This window comes from Spea bombifrons, chromosome 10, assembly GCF_027358695.1.
Source record: "Spea bombifrons isolate aSpeBom1 chromosome 10, aSpeBom1.2.pri, whole genome shotgun sequence".
Lineage (NCBI taxonomy): Eukaryota > Metazoa > Chordata > Amphibia > Anura > Pelobatidae > Spea > Spea bombifrons.
In genome coordinates this window covers 37,101,168-37,121,696 of record NC_071096.1, presented here as the reverse complement: position 1 = coordinate 37,121,696, position 20,529 = coordinate 37,101,168, and the positions used below count along the sequence as shown (strand labels likewise).

The window sequence follows — 20,529 nt, the reverse complement described above, 5'->3', positions numbered from 1 at the left end:
GACCAAAAGAGCATGAAAGCCCATGCTATTTCACAAAATGAGCATGTGTTGTACATCATATCAGTAATGTGATGGAGTTGGGTTAATATCACACTAAAATAGGCAAAGAATAAGTAATGCCTTTAGGGCAGGGAAGGACACAAATCACAGCCTGTTTCTACTTATTACAGAGCTAACACGGTAAGGGATTGGCTTAGTCTAAATCCCATCGTCCTGGCTTTAACCTTTCATGATATGATTGCTTACAGTCCTAAACTCTCCCTTACATATCTGTCCCTCTGATTAGTGTGATTAGCCTTTCATTCGCTGTAAAACGCACGCTGTATGTTGTTGCTTGAATTGGGTCTCCGCGGCCGCCGTACGCCTTGCCGTTTCCATGGAGACGCTGGACGCCGGATGCTGAGTGGCTGGTCGGAGCTGCTCCGTGAAGATGTTGGATCCGCTAGCCGTCCGTGGGGAGACCCCGGTGCCCGAGGAAGAGGAGGCAGCCTCCGGGGAGAAGGAGAAACCAGTGTGGGAGAGCGAGAGATTATCACAGGTTACATTAACCAACTCTGTGTACTGTCCGCCATGTCCTTACAGTGCCAGACGGCGTTACTCTGTATATCCCCCTTCAGTCATTCCCTATACACCGGGCCCTGCACTCTCCCAGTATAAACCATTTCACCCAGTATGATATCAACGCTCAGGGCTGGACTAGTCTGCACTTTTTGTTAGACTCTCATTTCCCTCAGCCATTCTGCCACGGAGTCACTGGCTGAGGATTATGGGAGCTGCAGTTTGGGTCACCTCCTGTTTCCGGACCAGTAGCCTGTTGAGTGTTTATTGATCGCCAAGTCCCCAGCGTATTAAATTTCTGCCCAACTAAACCCCGAGTCCAAAGCCTGGGCCAAGTATGTGTCCAGCCGCATCTGCCTGCGATCTAATATCCATTACCTGTTATGTCTGAACCATTAATTAAAGCCGCGTCCCCTCGGCCCCGATAAATGGACTGACTTTCACCGCCATTGTGTCTTCGTTTTGGCCGCCGTCCCAGATCCCATCAGCGTTTCTATAAATGAGATCGAGATACATCGCTTATTTACCCATTAACTGTTTACTCGCCACAGCTTCCCACGGAACATACAATGGCAGATCAATATTTCTTTACAGCCCCTGTGTAAGATGAATGCGGGCGGGCACCTGTTACTTAACGTATAGATAATACATATCGCTGATACACGTAATACAATTATAATATATCTGTCTGTATCTATCTATCATCTATCTATCTATTTATCTTATAACAGGTTTCACGCCCTAACACTAATATCTCTTTCTGTAAATCCATAGGTTCCGTTTAGAGTCTTCCGAGGACACACAGATGCCGTGAGCTGCTGTCATTTCTGCTGTGATGATACAAAAATAATGTCCTGTTCGCGTGACCGTACGGCGCGGCTCTGGGTATGTTCCACAGAAGTGTAACCTACGTCTGATATACAAGCCGGTAATATCCCCATCGTAACAGAGCCCACCAAGTGCGTTCTACATAACATTCAGAGAACCCATAAAGAGTCCTAAATCATTGCAACATGGAGGGGATAAGGATGTCTCTTGTATCCTCCGCTAACTCTTTCCTCCTGACTAGGATGCCTCCTTGGGTTCCCTGATCCATGTCTATAAGGAACACACGGCTCCTATTTCAGAGTGCGATATAACATCAGACAATCAAAGGTGAGCTAATGCAAGTATATACACATATATAGACGGGTGTCATTGGATGCGAGGATCTGCGTGATTGGCATTCGACGGCCAGGCAGCATACTGACCAAGGACCTATTGTGTACCCACCACTAAAGTGATGATATAGAATCTGTATACGTTTGTACCAGGCCCACCATTAACAAGACATGTCACACCCGTCACCCATAAAACAACCGCCTTTCCTAAAAGTACCGCGGGCTGCATTAGTTTATATTCTAGGGTCGTTACTTTGCATTTATGAGATGTCGCCCAATTATCTGCGTTATTCATCTCTTGTTTAAATATAATTTTCTCCAGAATGATGACATCATCATATGACAAAACTGTAAAAAGCTGGGATGTGGAGACGGGGAAAGTACAGGTATGTAGTCTTTAAAAAATGTTATGGTGTTTTGGGGGTGATAAACAGGGAGTTTATATCTGACGGGGCAATAAATCTTTTATTCGGCTTGGCTCGCTGTGTAAAATTGATTTATTGAACGGCTGTACCTGCTGAGATTGTAACAGTTGTTAAAATAGTCTTTTTTATTGCCTGTACTTCGAATTCTGTCCACTGGCATAAACCCAGTGAGAAAATAGAGTAATTAAGCAGCCATCTTGCCCAGTTCATATTCATAGCATCGCCTGAAGAGTTAAACTTATGCTTTATGATAAAGGCCAGGGTTTTGGTCAATTATCTAAAGTTTGTGTTTTACACATGCTGAACCCCGTGCCCTTGTCCAGCGGAGCCCAACGTGGGGGCCATTGCCAAGCTAGACTCTAATGAGTCAAATACCGACTCTGTTGAAATCTTCACTTGTGACTTGTCTCTGTGTTCTGTTTCCAGTGGTCCGTGGCCCTGAACGGGCTGGTGACTTCATGTAACGTCTCTGCGGATGGCAAGCGTGTCGTGTGCAGCTTGGATGTGGAAAATGCTGTGTGTATCATTGATGCCACGACAGCGTCAGAAGTTACCCACCTGAATGGTTAGTCCATCTTCATCAGCATCATCATCCTTAGTGAGGACATCATTCTAGCCCCGTTAATTAAATCCCTGATCACAATGGCCCTGGAGAATGTAGACCTACATTAAATTAACAATGCTGGCAAATATTACTTATTTATAGTAATAGCCATTTGCCTTGGCGCTGTTACATATAATTTGATGTTTCTAGACGCTTTATTCCATAAAGATAACCTACGTCTGCTTTGAAAAGGCAGATCTTCTTAACTTCATGAGGTTCTCAAGCTGTGATCAAGGGTCTAGCAGGAGGGAGAGGGCGCATCTGTGCCCCCGTTGGCATCGTTCATTAGATAGGAGCATGAAGAAAGAGCATGAAGAAGATTGGTACCATATGTCTCCAGACAGACCACCTACTTCGTGGATCACATGTAGTTTTAATGGCTGTTTAAACCCACTGTAGTACTGTAGTTAATAATAGACTTCTCACTCCACAAACTATGGCACTCTCTCTTTTAGATCACCATGCGAGCTCAGTGACAAGGTGCTGCTTCGACCCAGCAGGAGAGAGAGTGTGCTCAGTGTCATCAGATGGAGGAGTAAAGCTGTGGGATGTCACAGCACGACGTACGACCATCGCAATTAACCAGTAAGGAACCACCAGACACATGCATTCTAAACGTGATCTATCTTAAGGGGTCGTTATGTTTCTATATTATCCCCCAGAATGAAGAGAAGAACGTCTGCCCCTCTGTTAGTCGTGTAACATCATTTATAGGGTTAATAGATTATCAGTTTGGGATAGCTAAATAGTTCTGCGCCGTGCAATAAATAACTTTGTTACTGGTCTATGATGCCTGTCAATAATGTGTTTAAGGACAGGTAGAATCCAATTTCTGTTTGGCTTTGAGTGTGAAGGCAATGTGTGTTTTAATGGCAGGGCACACGGCAACGTTATCTCCGACTGCGGCTTCAGCGCAAACGGACGCCTTTTATGTACAGCATCGTGGGACAAAACTTTGAAACTTTGGGACATTAATACTGGGGAATTCCGTCATGGAGGGCCCAGTATACTAAAGGGTGTGCACCGGGGGTCCATCAGTTCCTGTGAATTCTCCAAAGACGGTGAGTTATTACGTTCATTACAGCAGACAGCAAACCCTATCATCGTAATGGTAGCAATCGTCCGAGCTGATAACATGCCGTGCATCTGACCCGCAGCGTCCGTGCTTGTGTCTGCCGGCTACGATAAGACGATAGCTTTCTGGGATGTGGCTTCAGCGCGCAAGAAACTTGTCTTAAAGGTAATTTCTTAAATACGTGGATTTTATCATTTCCCCAGCGATCACATGGATTGTTTCTTTTTTTGGTTGCCGTCTCACCTTTGCCCAGTCCCTCTTTGGTCCCCAAATCCCTGTGCCCCTCTTTCTTTCACTGATACCCCTCTTTGTTAGCCGGGTATGAACGTATCACTGGTATCACTAGTTTTTTTCCTTCAAATGGATATAATTCATGTTAGCTTTTCGGGGCCGCTATGTATTAATATGTGACTAATCCTGTCTATAATGACACATTGTTCTGGTTATAGGGTCACGATGACTGGGTGCTGGATGCAACCGTGAGCGCCAACAAGAAATGGATCCTCTCCTCTTCAAAGGTTTCCCTCTGACATCATACTCATCTACTCTGCAAACAGTGACTCATTTCCTTAAAGCACTTTGCGTTACGACGCCCTGGGGGTGTGACTTAATGTCAACACTGACTGGCCCCACCCACTCTGCATGAAATGTGTCAGGGATCTAAATATAACCTCTGATGTGTGTACAAAATGTTACGTCACTCTAACCAGTACTTGTAACGCTGCTTTGCTATACGTTCTGTTGATTCTATACATATACTAATCCAATCATATTTGATTTCTTGAACAGGATAGCACCCTAAGACTGTGGGATCTTTGGCATTATGAACAGATCCCCGCTGTTATGGAAAACAGAAAAGCGATTGGTTCCCGGATGGCCCAGGTTAGCGGTTTATTGGGTGGTCTTGAAATGATTATAATTATTATTGGTTAATTAGTAAAGTGCGTTGGGCAAACGGCACGTTAGTTGGTCACGTGACTGGCTTGGATATACAGCAGCAGACAATATGTGATCCCGTGTGTTTATTATCATGATAATAAAATATTATTGAAATTATTCACTCTTGAGCTAATATTTATTTACTGCCGTTAATGACAGTATATTTTTGCATCTGTAAATAATGTCTATTTCTGTGTATGCCAGTGTGAAAAGTGTGACAAGCCGTTTCCCATCATGCACTGGGATGACGCCGCAGTGACCTCCTGCCTATTTTGCCGCCTCGCTTTGCCTGCGCAGAACGCGTTTCCCGTGCCCAGCCCTGCGCTTTAACCCTTTCCTGGTGCCCATAATGCTATCTCTTTTTATAGTCACATGGATACAATCTGTTCTACGGTCTCGACAGTACTACACTTCTGAAGGACCAGCATGACATCATTTAGTAACGTCACATTTTAAATGACTCCATACTTTTAAAATCCATTTAGTAAAGTCGCACCGTGACCCGTGGTGTAATTCCATGCTCCAAACTGCTTTATAATTTTATGTGATAAATGTATAGATTTATGTATAAAGTCTTGTTAAAACATAACTCATATATCATGTTAAAATGTTTTTTATTATAAAAATAAAGATTTACATGTTAGGCCTGAAAACTGCTGAGCTAAATAAATGCCATGTTCCTAGATAGTAATTACCGTGTAATATGAGTGTGTTTAGGGGTTACACTCTTTAGAGTTACCTTGGAGTTAATGATCTGCTCCCTGATTGTGTTATAGAGGAAGTTTCGCCATCCCCTCTGTAAAATGAGGATTCCACTTTTCAGGCAGAAACACCGTGCGGCGCCGTGGCTTAGATGGTTAAAGCGCCTGTCTAGTAAACAGGAGATCCTGGGTTCGAATCCCAGCGGTGCCTTTTTCTTCTTCCCCTGTATGTACATTTTTAAATTATATTTTATCATATTTGTTACATTTTTATTTTACCTCTTATTACTACTATTATAAATTCTAAACATTTCAATCAGCTTACTATGTAAACATCCACACCCAGACTCCTATACTGCTCGTATAATCGTGCTGCAAAACCAAACCCACTGTGTACATTGCCTTGCATCATGTGATTTGGGCTCGGCTGGGCAAATGACGTCATCACAGAGTTCATGAGAAACATACCGTAGATCACGCATTTTCCTGAATTTACTGAGCACCGGTGTGTTAGTATAAATGAGATATTTTTATGGTACTATGGTACTATATGCAAAACCTAAAATGTTATGGATCATTTTTTATTTTATTTTGTATTTAATTACACCAGGTAATGCAGTTATGTCATTTCAGAAACTGCTGTAGAAAATGAGAAGGAAGGCTTACTTTATGTATTTGCATTTTTTATAAAATTGACAAATGCAACATTAATTATAATAATAATAATAACAATAATAATAATAACAACAACAATAATAATAATAAAATAGATTTTGTAGTGAAGGGAGCCACCTAGTGGTGAGGTGATGTAATACCAGCTGTGCCCAAAAAGCAGAGGCATAGCGCCATCAATTTACACAGCGCTTAATACAATACATATATTTAAAGGGTATGACAAGACAAGAATTGGCAGACTAAGACAAACCGATATATTAGATGGAGAGAGCCCGGCTCGCAAGTATCTGGGCATAAGCCCCCAGTAACTTCAAAAGACTCCACGACACCTACCAGACTTTCACGGTCACACCAAAACAACACACATCGCCGACACACATTTTCAACACATCTCTCGCAAACACAAAACATTCAGTGCACAACCATAACTCTTTTCAGTCCCGCCAGACTTAGGACTTTCCCCAAAAAAATCATGCCTTTATGTATCTATAACCCGCCAATAACACTTCGTCATTTATAAGCTTCCTTATCTAATATTCATGCACCAACTATGTATAGGTGCGGGGGCCGTTGCTGGCCAACCTCGATAAGTGGGGAAAAAAAGAGTAGATTTCAGAATTGCATAACATTCCCAAGGTTCTAGATTTCTAAGTTTTTATTTCATTGAGCGATCGGAGGATGAAAAAAAAAATACATTTCAAAGGCGTGAACTGCGAAGGGTTAAGTTTGAATCTGCGCATGCTGCTTGCCATTGGGAATCAGACCAGCTGCTAATTCCTGTAACCTATTTTTGAAATGTTTATGAGGTTTGCATGGACCCGAGGGGTGACTGGAGCACTGATCCGAATCCTACAACAATGTCGTAAGAGTTACAACGGATCCCTGATTTAATATCTCAATTCTGCACCGACTGTTTTCCATAAAGATACTAATCGTGACAAATGTGGGGTGTTATTTGGGCGATTATTTTAACTATTTTGTCATTTTCAGCCATTAAAAGTTTAGGGATTATTATTATCACCCTTTATTTTAATTAGCCGCATAAGTACAATTTAAATAGGGTGGTTAACACATACATAACTAATATACATTAACACATACAAACACATCGGGTGTCCTGGCTTTGAGGGCCCTGCTTGAGAGCTTACAATCTAAAGGGATGTATATACCGCTAGTTTATTTATATTAAGTTTGGGAAACATACACAACTTTAATACACAACCACTTCTGCTGGAAGGCTGTTCTGCTTACATGACCTTTGTTACATCACAGGACACATAGGGATGAATTAGTTCATCACCAAGCCTTAATGCTCCTAATGTTCTTGACACTCTGGGCTCTGGATAATGCCGTTCACGATCGTGATTGTTCCTGATTTCCTATGAGACATCAGCGCTATTCCCATGGTGCTGGAGCTGGAAACGTTCCCATGGTTTAAGGGGACAATAAATAAAAACTGATCAGTGCCGCCGTTTCAAAGTCACGTTTCACCTCCTCCACCTATATAGCATGCATTAAGCATTTTCACCAAATCCTCCAATATTTATCCAAATATTTATTGCTTTAAACCAAATATTTACCCTTTTTCTTCTTCTGTTGATTTTCCTAAAATAAGTAAAAATATATAGATAGATTCACAAAGGCTTTATTGTCTTAATTTATGTTTTTTTTTTAAATTCTACGCTGCAATAAAAAGCCGTTCCCATCCCATATGACCAAACTGTTATATATATAAAATAAAATTCTCGATAAAAACCTCGACAGAAGCAAAGCCATAAACAAAAGCTGTGCATCTAGCCGTAGAGACGGAGCTGTATATTTTTCTTGGACTTTGCTCTAAACAGTAGACCCACATAGTAAATAGTTGGAATCAACATTCTGATGGTTTATTGATTTATATAGCGCCACCGTATTCCATAGCGTTGTACAATGTAAGAATACTAGGAGTATCTAATCTGTTTTTACTCCAGGGGAATAAATGCATCGACAGCAATGGCTACTTTGTTATCATATATTGTTATTATTAATTATTAATAATAGCAATATCATAATATATTTATTATTATTAAGAACAATATAATAATAATATGTTATACTAATATATTATAATATTATTAATATAATAATATATTATTATTTTAATAATAAATTCTATAATATTTATCTAATGATTAATATTCGGTTGGCAGGTAACACATAATTATCAGAGGCGCATCTGTCGGCCGTCATAATAATTGCCCGACCGTCTGTCTTGATACGGATGCAAATTGATGAATATTTGAAATATAAATGGCTTAACGACGAGGGCTGGGTGAAGGAATAATTATGTCGTATACCTCCGTGGATACGTGTTCTTTTAATGAACAAGTGTTGCTAGGCAACCGGCAAAGAGCTGACACCAAAGGCATAATGAAAGGTGTCTGTCCATTAGAGCCGATGTGGGGTCCGCAAGAGAAGGCGTCTGTGTTTACGGAAAAATAAATAATTGATTGGAGTGAATGAATGAAGGGTTTGGAAAGCTGCAGGCTGATCGGGAGCACGGCAGGAAATTAAAAAGATGGGAAAAAAGCATCAAAAATATACTTTGGCTCAACCACGAGGACCCTAGGCAGCCGATTAATCTTATATAGTGGATCCTGGCTACTAGTAGTCAACCTGCAGGTCATTCCACTATGGGTCACGAGTCCCATCATCCCATGATGCCAACCAAACCATCTGCCCAACACTGACACCAACACAACAATGCCTGCAATACATTAAATATAGGCGAGTAAGCATGGCAGTTTGCGGTGGGACCTAAAAGTGGATCTAAACCCAAGATTAAAGCAATAAATCACCCCCCTCCGCTTTCATCCAGTCGCATCAAATTGCTTGCATCCCCCATTCATTTACTAAACTCTATATTTTCAACATCTCCTCGTTTTTTTACATTCTCTTCAGACAACCACATTTAAAAAAATGTGATCCCATCTGCAGAATAATAGGGCGCGACAGCCGGCTATGGGGGGGGTAATTGAGGGCATCGGCCAGGGCACAAGATAATTTACTCGTTATATCCAGCGGGAGTCCTTCTGCCCGGTGTTTTATATATCAGGCTGTCCTTCCTCACCTTATGTTTGCAATACTTAGAAGTATTGATCGATACGGTTTGAGATTATTCCGTGGAAAACAGATTTCCATCATCTCTGTTCTTCTCACTTCGCTTTCATCCCTCTCCTGACTCGTTTAATCTCAGTATCCTTATACTTAAAATACTATAACCTCCATGCACTGTATAGACTATGATTTATGATAAACATTTTCCTGTGTAGCTATAGCGGCATAATCATCTCTGCCATTGTAACCTATAGTGACCATCAGCCTTAACATGCGCAGGGCAGGACTGGCAACTTAAAGCCCTAAGGGCCAGTTCACCTAAATGGCCCAATGATGCTGCAGCCCGAAGCACATAAATCTCACTATGCAGGCCATCTGAAACATGGATTTACCCAATGGGACAGTGTAGGAAGCCCCCCCAAATCAGGGCAGGAGACCAGTCCTGCACCCCTAGGGCCTTATGTGGAATCACTCTGATATATATATATATATATATATATATATATATCAAATCTGATATATAAGGCGACTGTTAGGGCTGGAATATCAGTCTCTTCCACAATGTGTGTATAATATGAATGATGATATTCCTGCTGAATACTCAGACTGTGTAGTAAATGAATCAGAGCCAGCATGGGTATGGTGATAGAGTGTGTATAACAGCACAGGAGTAGTGGGGGCTGGGGAGGCTGCCTAGAAGAGGGAGGGCTTCTTTTTGAACCAGGAGAGAGAGACAGTGTGCTTCCTCTGCCTTCTACTTCTCAGCTGAGGAGGTGGCAGAGCTGGTGGCAGAGGGTGATTGTGGAGGTGGCAGAGGGTGGCAGATCTCCTGGCAGATGGTGGCAGAGCACGTGACAGGGGAGGTGACAGATCTGGTGGCAGAGGGTGACAGGGGAGGTGGCAGAGGAGGATACAAGACCTGGTGGCAGAGGAGGGTACCAGATCTGGTGGCAGAGGGTGACAGAGCAGGTGACAGGGGAGGTGACAGATCTGGTGGCAGAGGGTGACAGATCTGCTGGCAGAGGGGGGCAGAGCAGGTGACAGGGGAGGTGACAGATCTGGTGGCAGAGGGTGACAGATCTGCTGGCAGAGGGGGGCAGAGCAGGTGACAGGGGAAGTGACAGATCTGGAGGCAGAGCAAGTGGCAGTGGGTGGCAGATCTGGTGGCAGAACGGCTGGCAGGGGGTGGCAGAGCAGGTGGTGACAGGGGAGGTGGCAGAGCAGGTGGCAGGGTAGCCCATGAGTGTAAGTGGGGAAGTGCCTATGAGCTGGAGCCAGGGATGCTTCTCCTCCCCCACCCAGCACTCGGAGGAAGGCTGCCCCGACGCGGCTGATGTCTGTGCAGAGTGTGCTGGGAGCTGACAAAGCCTCGGCTCATGTGGATCGCCTCTCCTCCAGCCCTCCCCAAAGGACCCCGGGCCCACTCTCATCATGCTCAGCCCTGCCAGCCTGGACCCCCTGCATCACATCTGTGTCCTGTGCTTCGGTGAGTACCCTCTCCTTCTTAGTGCTCACTCCGGGATATATCACAGACAATACAGCGATGTGAACTGGGGCAGATGCAGCACCTAAAGGGTTAAGACGATGCTAGAGGGAGCAGGACCCCCTGCCCAGGACCCCACACATTGTGCTGCTGCCACACAGCCCTTTAAATAGCTGTCAGATCAGAGCCAGCAGTGAAAGGGGTTAATTCTATGACCTCATCTGCTAGATGCTCCCTGCAATGCCTCTCTTATTGTTCATGGCCTTTTTTTTATATATTTTGGGGGCAAAACAGAAGCACAGAAAGGGGTAATTATATGTGATGGGGGAGCACAGAGCTGCCCCGACCCCTGTATCCTTGCTTGTGCAGACAGGAGTGGCAACATCCCCATCTTTATTGTGTTATTATGGGGACATTGTTGCAATGTGAGTAGTAAATATGTAAAAATTATTTACAAATACACATTTATTGCTTGAAATTAACCACGTGAATGCCGTTAATGCTGTGCACACACTCCTAGCACTCAGAGCCAGGACCTTTTACCACCCCCACTAACCGCCTGGGCTAGCTGCCCCCTGGCCACACAGTATACGGAGTGTGTGTGTATTGCTGCTGAGGATTTATGTCAGGTGGTGCTTAACCTGTGTTCATGCATGATGGCAGGAAGCAGGGAATTCTTGTGGACCCGCATGGATTTTGTGGCTGGCTTCTCGCTGCGCCTTTTCCCATTGATGGCCTAAGGCTGGGGGTAATGTGTGGACAAAAAACAATAATATATAAGATCAAAAGAGGCTGTATCTGTGACAAAGAGTTCCACATTAGAACACTGGGCAGCCAATGGGTGAAAAGCAGGGCAGAGATTCTGTCTCCTATTGGCTGTTTACAGTTTGACTGGTAAAGCTTCTGTTACCAGCATCCCTGGGAAATTAAGATGGACAAGAGATGTCTATGTTCATCTTACCAGACAGACATATCATAAAAAGTCACCGGTTTATTTTACTTTCCTAGGGTTCCAAGTGAATCGGGGTACTTATGCTGGCATAAAACTGGTTGTGCTGTCTCCTTCACTGACATAGAACTGATTCTGCTGTCTCCTGCACTGACATAGAACTGGTTGTGCGGCCTCCTGCACTGACATAGAACTGATTCTGCTGTCTCCTGCACTGACCAAGAACTGGTTGTGTTGTCTCCTTCACTGACATAGAACTGATTCGTTTGTCTCCTGCACTGACATAGAACTGATTCTGTTGTCTCCTTCACTGACATAGAACTGGTTAGGCTGTTTCCTGCACTGACGTATAACTGATTAGGCTGTTTTCAGCACTGACATATACTCATTGGGCTGTCTCCTGCACTGACATAGAACTGGTTAGGCTGTTTCCTGCACTGACATAGAACTGGTTGTGCTGTCTCCTGCACTGACATATGTATGATCCTGCTATATCTCACACCTGAGCACATACACAGGAATAGATCAATTTGCAAAAAGTTGTTTACGTTGAAATCCACCAGAATCTAGCAGAGGGTTTTATTCATGAGGTGGGATTGAGACTTTGGGCCAAGGGAGCTCCAAGTCTGAAAGAGGTGAGCTACACACCAAGCTGTCGATCTGCCAGGTTCAGGGACGGATAAAGCCGATAATTCAGTCTTAAATGGGCAAGTTTGAAGAAAATGAGAAATCACAGATTTTCCAACCGGTCCCTGCCGTCTATGCCGTCCTTGCTTGCCTGCGCGCGGGGGGGGGGGGGTTTATTTATCAATGGCCTCTGCAAGAACGCATTACATCATCTCCACTTCTGCAACAACCTGCAACTATCACCACGCGCCGGCGGCTTCTCTCCTGACAGCAAGCATTGGAGTAAACAGAACTCTTCCTGATGGCGCCAAGTCTCCGTCCTCCGATATGGGAACAATAATACATATATATGATATACACACACAGTGATATTCCGCAGGGTTACTTGGGTGCCATATAAAGATGACGTCCCACATTTTGTGGTTACCCGGGACTCCAGATCTTATTGCCCTCATTTACTGCCGCTGTTGACCTAGAATGCCCAGGAAAGCAGATCTGCGCTTCGCTTAATGCTTAGTCCTCCCCATGCGATTTGGATATGACCTCATCTGTGTGTGATGTCTGGACTTCTCTATTAAATGCATTTTTAATACAACGTTTAAAGAAAACCATGTTTTTCCTATTAGAGAACGCAGTATTGTTGCACTCTGCTTACACCCCTCCCAGGGGGCAGGTGAGGCGGACCCTCAGGGTGCATCTTGTGTGACCCCCCAGATTTCACACCTTGAAGATGGGGGCTTATAGCTGCGGTGGCTCCCTTTACACAACTTTGGAGGCAGGACCATTATGGAGCATCCCAGCTGCCTCTCAGACCGGCCCCAAGGGTCTTTTCTCAAGGCAAATGTACTTAGCAGAATGTAATGTAACGTAGACGGGAGACGGGAGATCCACCGCTTCCCGGATATCTATTGGAATCACAAGTTAATGCTCACTCCGAGTCTTCCCAATGCTTGTAATTAACCCTTAGCGACGGGCACCAAGCCTTTATGTGCGGGCGGCACCGGTAGATCCTTATTTCTGGGTCGCATTACCGGAAAGGGTTAATTTTCTGTTCCCTGTCCTGGAATAACCTAAAAGCGGGGCTTTTGTCTGCAGTCCCACTTTCGGAATGGTTTGGATGTTCTGCGTTCACACCTGCACACACTTGTCTTGTTCTTTCATGCTTTGGGGGTCTCGTCTCTTATATATAAGTCAAGGTTCCTCCTGACAGCCAAGTGCAGCTGCTTCCTACCTCGCAAGTGGGCAACGAAGCAGCCCCCTCCCCGGGCAAAATCATTGTGGCTTTTCTTTTAAAATAATTTGGCAACGATTTTGAGTCAATATTGAGACAACTTTTCACTCCATGTCTCCTTAATCTCGCTCAGCTGCTCCGCTTGGTAATAAGGACCCCATTCAGTTATAAAGCCCCCCTTACCCTGTTACCACAAAGCAGCAAGGAGGTTAAGGGTTAACAAGTTTAACCTTTTATCTCCAACCTTCATCCAACGCAAGAGCGGCACTTATCTTGTTTGTGATGTATTCTCAGAAATAACAAACTAATAACAAAAATAATAATAAATCATTACGATAATAATAATAATACTAATGATTAATCATTATGAAAATGATAACAGTGATAATAATAAATTATAATAATATAATATAATTATTAATAATAATAATACATTATAATATAATATTATTATTATTAATAATAATAATAATAGATCATTCATTATTATTATTATTAAAAGTTGTTATTTATTATTATTATTATTATCTTGTATTTATATAGCTCCAATAATTTATGCAGTGCTTCTTACAATCCATATAATCAAGGAGAATGACGAGACTAGAACTGACAGACGAAGACAAACCGATCCATTAGGTAGACAGAGCCCGGCTCGCAAGCTTACAATTATTATTATTATTATTATTATTATTATTGTTATTATTATTATTATTGTTATTATTGTTATTATTGTTATTATATTTGTGATCATTGAGTATATTGAAGAACGCCGTTAAAGCCATTCTCAGTATTATTAACTTTGCTGCCGAGCTGAAGTCGTCATGCGCAGATTTGGAATAATTCCGTGTAAAATAACGCGCTCTACTCTTTGTCTCCATCAGTAAACGTCTTGTCCCTCGGATGGATGGACCCCGCATACCCCTTTGCAGGTAAGGCACCGTGTATAGGGCTTTAGATTCTGCCTCTTGTTGACCGGATGGCTATTAATTAACCGTTTACTCTTTTTCCACCCCAATCCAAGCACGAGGAGGTAGGGTTGAAGGCTGCTGCCGCGCATGCATTCCGTACAGCGCCGTGTAGATCGCGCAGACGCGAGGTGTTATCTCTGACAGCGCATGCTAATTCTGGGATATTTTCCGTCCGGGCAGCAGATGTTTCTTTGCTAAGCGAAGAAAAACGTATGGCCCAGCTATACGTTTCAGTGTTGCCTCTGCATTATAGTCACCATCATGCCTAAAGCATAGGATCCATACGTTTTGCCAGCAGGGAGTAGATGGACCGAGTTGCTCGAATGTTTCGATCCCGTAGTGATGTTGGGTTTAAGATCCTTTTGTATTAAAAGGAGAGAATTCCCAGATATATCGTTCTCGCCCTCCTCTCTAATTCGTCTCATCGAACAGCCCATTGAGTGGAAGGGAAGCGATTAATCCTCGGTAATCCATTCTTCGCGTATCGAGTCCCTTCTCTAACACTCGTGGTGTTTTTTATGTGACAGCCGCCTGTGGGGGCAAACTGGAGCAGCACACAGAGAGGAGAGGGGTCATTTACAGCCCTGCGTGGCCCCTAAACTACCCATCCACCATGAACTGCAGCTGGTATATACAAGGGGACCACGGGGACATCATCACCATTAGGTAAAGTAATGAGCTTCCTATCACCCGTCCCAAGCATCTGAAAATCCAGAAGATAATAGAGATATCGGATTTACATTCCGGCCCAAAAACATGCGCCGTCCGCCATTCTCTTCTCAACGCCGCGACAAGTGATCACCTAGGATGGCAAGTCTTTGAGGGTCATAGGAATTAATTACCGGTGTGATAAGTAAAGTTGCACCCCTTGACTCCCACGGTGGGCTTTATTGTGATCGGACCATGCGGGGGCTCGCTGCCAAGGCTCGGGAATCTAGAGCCCCGCAAACTTTTACATCTGACATTCCGTGTAAAACGTGTTTTTGTTTGTTTGATTTTTGTGTAGTTTTAAGAACTTTGACCTGGAAGATTCCCCTAAGTGTTCGGTTGACTGGCTGCTGATCGGTCCGTCTTCCAGAAGAGAAGAGTACAAAGTCTGCGGCTCGAACACCCCTCCGGCTTTCATTTCCGCACGGGACCACGTCTGGATATTCTTCCATTCTGATGCATCTAGTTCGGGGCAGTCTCAGGGATTTCGTCTGTCCTATATCAGAGGTACGGCCCAGAAGATCTGGATTTTGGGACAAAAGTTTGGGGTCACTCAGCTGTTTTAATGGAAAACAAGGACATTTCTAAGGGTTTCTAACCATCAATTAGCCTTTTAAACCTAAACCTGGATCAGCGAACACAACGTGCCATTGGAGCACAGGAGTGATGGGAGTGATAAAGGGCCATTGGAACACAGGAGTGATGGGAGTGATAAAGGGCCATTGGAACACAGGAGTGATGGGAGTGATAAAGGGCCATTGGAGCACAGGAGTGATGGGAGTGATAAAGAGCCATTGGAACACAGGAGTGATGGGAGTGATAAAGGGCCATTGGAACCCAGGAGTGATGGGAGTGATAAAGGGCCATTGGAACACAGGAGTGATGGGAGTGATAAAGGGCCATTGGAACCCAGGAGTGATGGGGGTGATAAAGGGCCATTGGAACCCAGGAGTGATGGGGTGATAAAGGGCCATTGGAGCACAGGAGTGATGGGAGTGATAAAGGGCCATTGGAGCACAGGAGTGATGGGAGTGATGGGAGTGATAAAGGGCCATTGGAACCCAGGAGTGATGGGAGTGATAAAGGGCCATTGGAACACAGGAGTGATGGGAGTGATAAAGGGCCATTGGAACCCAGGAGTGATGGGGGTGATAAAGGGCCATTGGAACCCAGGAGTGATGGGGTGATAAAGGGCCATTGGAGCACAGGAGTGATGGGAGTGATAAAGGGCCATTGGAGCACAGGAGTGATGGGAGTGATAAAGGGCCATTGGAGCACAGGAGTGATGAGAGTGATAAAGTGCGATGCACGCCTATGAAGATATAACATAAAAAACCAGCCGTTTCCAGCTACAGTAGTCGTTTCCAACATTAACCCCGCCTCTGCTGAGCCATTTCATGTAAATTTAATGGGCGAAATTTAAAACAAGGAACTGTCTAAGTGACCCCAAACTTTTGAACGGTAGTGTATAAATTATTACGGATGAAGCAAATTTAAGAACCTTTGACGTCAGTGATTGGTAGCTTTCCTGCTTTTATTTCTAGGAAAAATGGGCCAGACGTCCTGCCCAGCAGATGAATTCCTTTGTCGGAACGGCAAGTGCATCCCCGGGAACTGGAAGTGCAATTATCTAGATGAATGCGGAGACAATTCAGACGAGAGGAACTGCTCTTCCCCCTTCCCAGAGACGCGCGCAAGTTTATGTCCCGCCGGTACGTTCCCATGTAATGGCGATCACTCTACGCAATGTTTGTCCAATGAGCTGCGCTGTAACGCCATCAAAGACTGCCTTGACGGGTCCGACGAAGAAAACTGCCCCGATCTGTCATGCGGGGGGAAACTTGGCAATTTTTACGGCTCCTTCGCGTCACCCGATTTCTTCCGTTGGGAGCGCGGCCGGTCGGAGCTCCAGTGCACTTGGTACGTTGACACTCAGGATAATCGGCACGTCATCCTGCAAATGGACCTGCAGCTGGGCTACAGCGACTTTGTGAGAGTCTACGAGGGCATCGGAGAGCGGAGCGACAGGCTCCTGCAGACGCTAACAGTTCGTAACAACAGACACACGGTCGGCGTCGAGTCGGTGAACGGCCAGCTCACCTTGTCCTACCGCGCGCGGTCAAAGATCGCCGGACATGGCTTCAACGCCACCTACCAGGTCAAGGGCTTTTGCCTCCCCTGGGAACACGCCTGTGGGAACGAAGAGGCTTGTTTTTCGGACAACCAGCGCTGCGATGGTTGGTGGCACTGCCCCAACGGCAGGGACGAGGAGAACTGCCCGCTGTGCCAGGCTAACGAGTACCCGTGCGAGGGGGGTAGCGGCCTCTGCTACTCGTCGCTGGATCGGTGCAACAACCAAAAAAACTGTCCGGATGGTTCCGACGAGAAGAACTGCTATTCGTGCCAGCCGGGGAACTTTCACTGCGCCACCAACCTGTGCATCTTTGAGACCTGGCGCTGCGACGGCCAAGAGGACTGCCAGGACGGGAGCGACGAGCAGGACTGCCTGGTGATCGTCCCTAGGAAAGTTATCACGGCGGCCCTGATCGGGAGCCTGGTTTGCGGGCTGCTCTTAGTCATAGCCCTGGGCTGCGCCTTCAAACTCTACTCGCTGCGGAGCAGAGAGTACAGGTGAGCATGTGGTGTATCGTATAGATTGCATACCTGGCTACTGAACCGGTGGCTCCATCACCAAGGATACCTTTACTTATTATTACCCTGCATGTAAATATGTAAAAATGCCTATTTATACATTTTTTTTTACACTTCCGGCCCTCAGGCATCAACACTGAAAAGAGGTGTAAAAATATATTGATCAACAGAATTCTGGGGGAAACAGGATTGCATTAACCAATTTTACATACACGTTTTATTCATGCGCACGGTACCACTGTTCTGTATAATTTCTTAGGACAGTGGAACTCTTACTTTAATTAAAGTTACCCCTCCATTAAAGAGCATTTATGATACGTGGTAATATTTCCAAGGCTTGAAGGAATGGAAAACGGAAAAGCCATTGGTTATCTCACCAATGTTTTGTCTGCTTCAGGGCGTTTGAAACACAGATGACGCGGCTGGAGGCAGAGTTTGTGAGACGCGAAGCGCCGCCGTCCTACGGGCAGCTGATCGCGCAGGGCCTGATTCCCCCCGTTGAGGACTTTCCGGCGTTCAATGATTCTCAAGTAATTCAAAATGACACCCTTACGCCATATTTGACAGGCCACCAAACTCAGCAGGGGTCGCATTGTCAGTGTCACACTGTGTAGGACATGGACTACAATACTCATGATCCTTGGGGATTACGCAATTTGTAGTTAGAGTCAATGGGGGTGGTCTGGGGTAACACTTATAAAAACTAATATTGCCTATTAACACGTCTATGATTGATCGATAGGTTTCCATGCTCCAGAATATTCGTACCGCTATGAGAAGACAAATGAGACGCCACTCTTCGAGGAGAACCTCTTCCAGGAGACGCTTGGGTCGCCTTTGGAACCGACTGTTTCATCGACCACGTGCGAGAGGACACATCCCGCTGCTGACCCAATCACTTGTCTCCCAAGCACGATTTAGCGAGACCGACCTCAGCGCCAATGAGGAAAACTGGCAGAGCCCATCAACGCCCCCAGAAAGATACGACACGCAAACGCAAACCAACAGCCTGGAGACAGGAAGCCCCGACTTGGCCACCGACGATTTGCACCTTGGACCCAGTGCTGTCGATCAGCTGCCTTTACAGGTTTTACAGACAAATACACAAACGCTGACAGAAGAGGTCGACTCCACAGAGCGTTGTGATAGCTCTTTTAATCCAGCCATGTTGGAGGGCAGGGGTGCAACGTGTGGAGCATCTTCTGATGCAGAACCTCCGGGAACGTTATGTTTGGTGCCTCTATCACAAAGAACTACTTTAGGGGCCAGCAATATGACTCATAGCCATCAACGGGTAAAAGAACCCCCTCGATTACCATTCAGGAAGCGGAACTCTGATCACGTAGACAGCTCAACGAATGTCCCAAGTCGGTTGAACCAGCAGACATGCCATTGCGTAGCTGCCTGCCAAGAAGAACCCCTTGGTGTCCATGTCACCTGTCACCATTCAACGGAAGCGCCGACCCCACAGCCATCCCACCCCTTATCGGACACTAGTGACGACGAATACTTACTGGTTTGCTGATGAAACCTGTGGTTCTTACCCTAGATTTTTGTAATTTTGGAAACCGACCGTAATATGGGACGCGGCATTTATTTTTATACAATAACCTTTCTCCATTTAAAAATCTCAGCCCCAAGACGACTCAAATTATCGGTTTTCTGCTGGCTTCGGGAAACAATTTCTCTTTGTGCTAGTGAGAACGGAACAATGCCGAGAAAAACCCCCAAAAACCTCGGAAATATAATAATATATATTTATGTGTGCGATCCGCATAGGGGGCTTCACGTTTTACCTACGGCTTTTCTTTGGAGACTCAATCACCTATACGAATATCATTATATAACGTACGCACACCAAGGAAATAGTGATGGTTATGATCAACCCGAATTCAAAAGAGCTAAGAAAACTCAACTATGGAGAACTTATAGAAAAAAAACATATGCTGCTTTATTTAAATACACGGCACTTTAAGGAAAAAAGAACCGATAAGGCGAGCTTTGGCTGCTGCCATAAATCTGGTGCAATACGTTTCTTTTTGTCTTCGCGAAAGCCATTAAACATCCGACCATCGTATCTTCTGTGTCCGCGACTATGAGTTTTGGCCGAATTGGCCTCCTACGTTCCTCTAGATTTATTTAAATAATGGTCTTTCTTGATGTTAAAAGCACAATGAGATTTAAATTCATTATTATTATTATCATTATGTATTTTTTTTTTTAATATAGGACTGATATTTGTAAAGAAAATCTGATCAGGCAGGGCACATATATATATATATTTGGGGAATTTTAATAGTTAGGATGTTCTTGATAAAGAATCAGGAACTATGAATATTCGGTTAGGTGGAATTTCTACTGGGTTCTAATAAAATGAAAACCCGCCAGATCTAGCGAGATAGAATAAGATCCGAGCCTCTGTACTGCTACGCGTGTATATGTTTGTTGCCAGAAACGAGTTTTTAAAGGACTGGCTACTAATGAGCTCGGGATTCCTAACAATAAGAAGCCTGGAATGGTCCTTGAAGAAGAGTCTATGTGGAGGCTCTCCAGCTGGGCAGATGGTTGGAACGTCTGCTCGCTGGAGTTTATTGAGTGGCATAATTGTATTCATTTCAGCATAATTGTATTCATTTCAGTATAAGAAGCTTCCATACTGCCAGCTGTACTTCACCCTC

General features: G+C 44.6%; 2 protein-coding genes and 1 non-coding gene across 3 annotated transcripts; all 3 read left to right on the top strand.

Moving 5' to 3' along the window:
• The first annotated feature begins 417 nt into the window (after positions 1 to 417).
• WDR88 (WD repeat domain 88) lies at positions 418 to 5,350 on the top strand. Its single transcript, XM_053449163.1, has 11 exons — positions 418 to 538; positions 1,333 to 1,443; positions 1,628 to 1,713; positions 2,041 to 2,104; positions 2,570 to 2,708; positions 3,203 to 3,332; positions 3,624 to 3,808; positions 3,905 to 3,987; positions 4,272 to 4,340; positions 4,612 to 4,704; positions 4,966 to 5,350. Exons 1-11 carry the CDS (start codon positions 431 to 433, stop codon positions 5,089 to 5,091), a joined length of 1,194 nt encoding a protein of 397 aa, XP_053305138.1. The 5' UTR covers positions 418 to 430; the 3' UTR covers positions 5,092 to 5,350.
• A 249-nt stretch (positions 5,351 to 5,599) lies between these two features.
• TRNAT-AGU (transfer RNA threonine (anticodon AGU)) lies at positions 5,600 to 5,673 on the top strand. The gene has a single exon. It is a non-coding gene; the product is annotated as a tRNA-Thr (tRNA).
• Positions 5,674 to 10,610: 4,937 nt separating this feature from the next.
• LRP3 (LDL receptor related protein 3) lies at positions 10,611 to 19,494 on the top strand. The gene is made up of 7 exons (XM_053449663.1): positions 10,611 to 10,719; positions 14,405 to 14,452; positions 15,019 to 15,157; positions 15,498 to 15,706; positions 16,744 to 17,830; positions 18,249 to 18,381; positions 18,594 to 19,494. Exons 1-7 carry the CDS (start codon positions 10,665 to 10,667, stop codon positions 19,374 to 19,376), a joined length of 2,454 nt encoding a protein of 817 aa, XP_053305638.1. The 5' UTR covers positions 10,611 to 10,664; the 3' UTR covers positions 19,377 to 19,494.
• Positions 19,495 to 20,529: the final 1,035 nt, after the last annotated feature.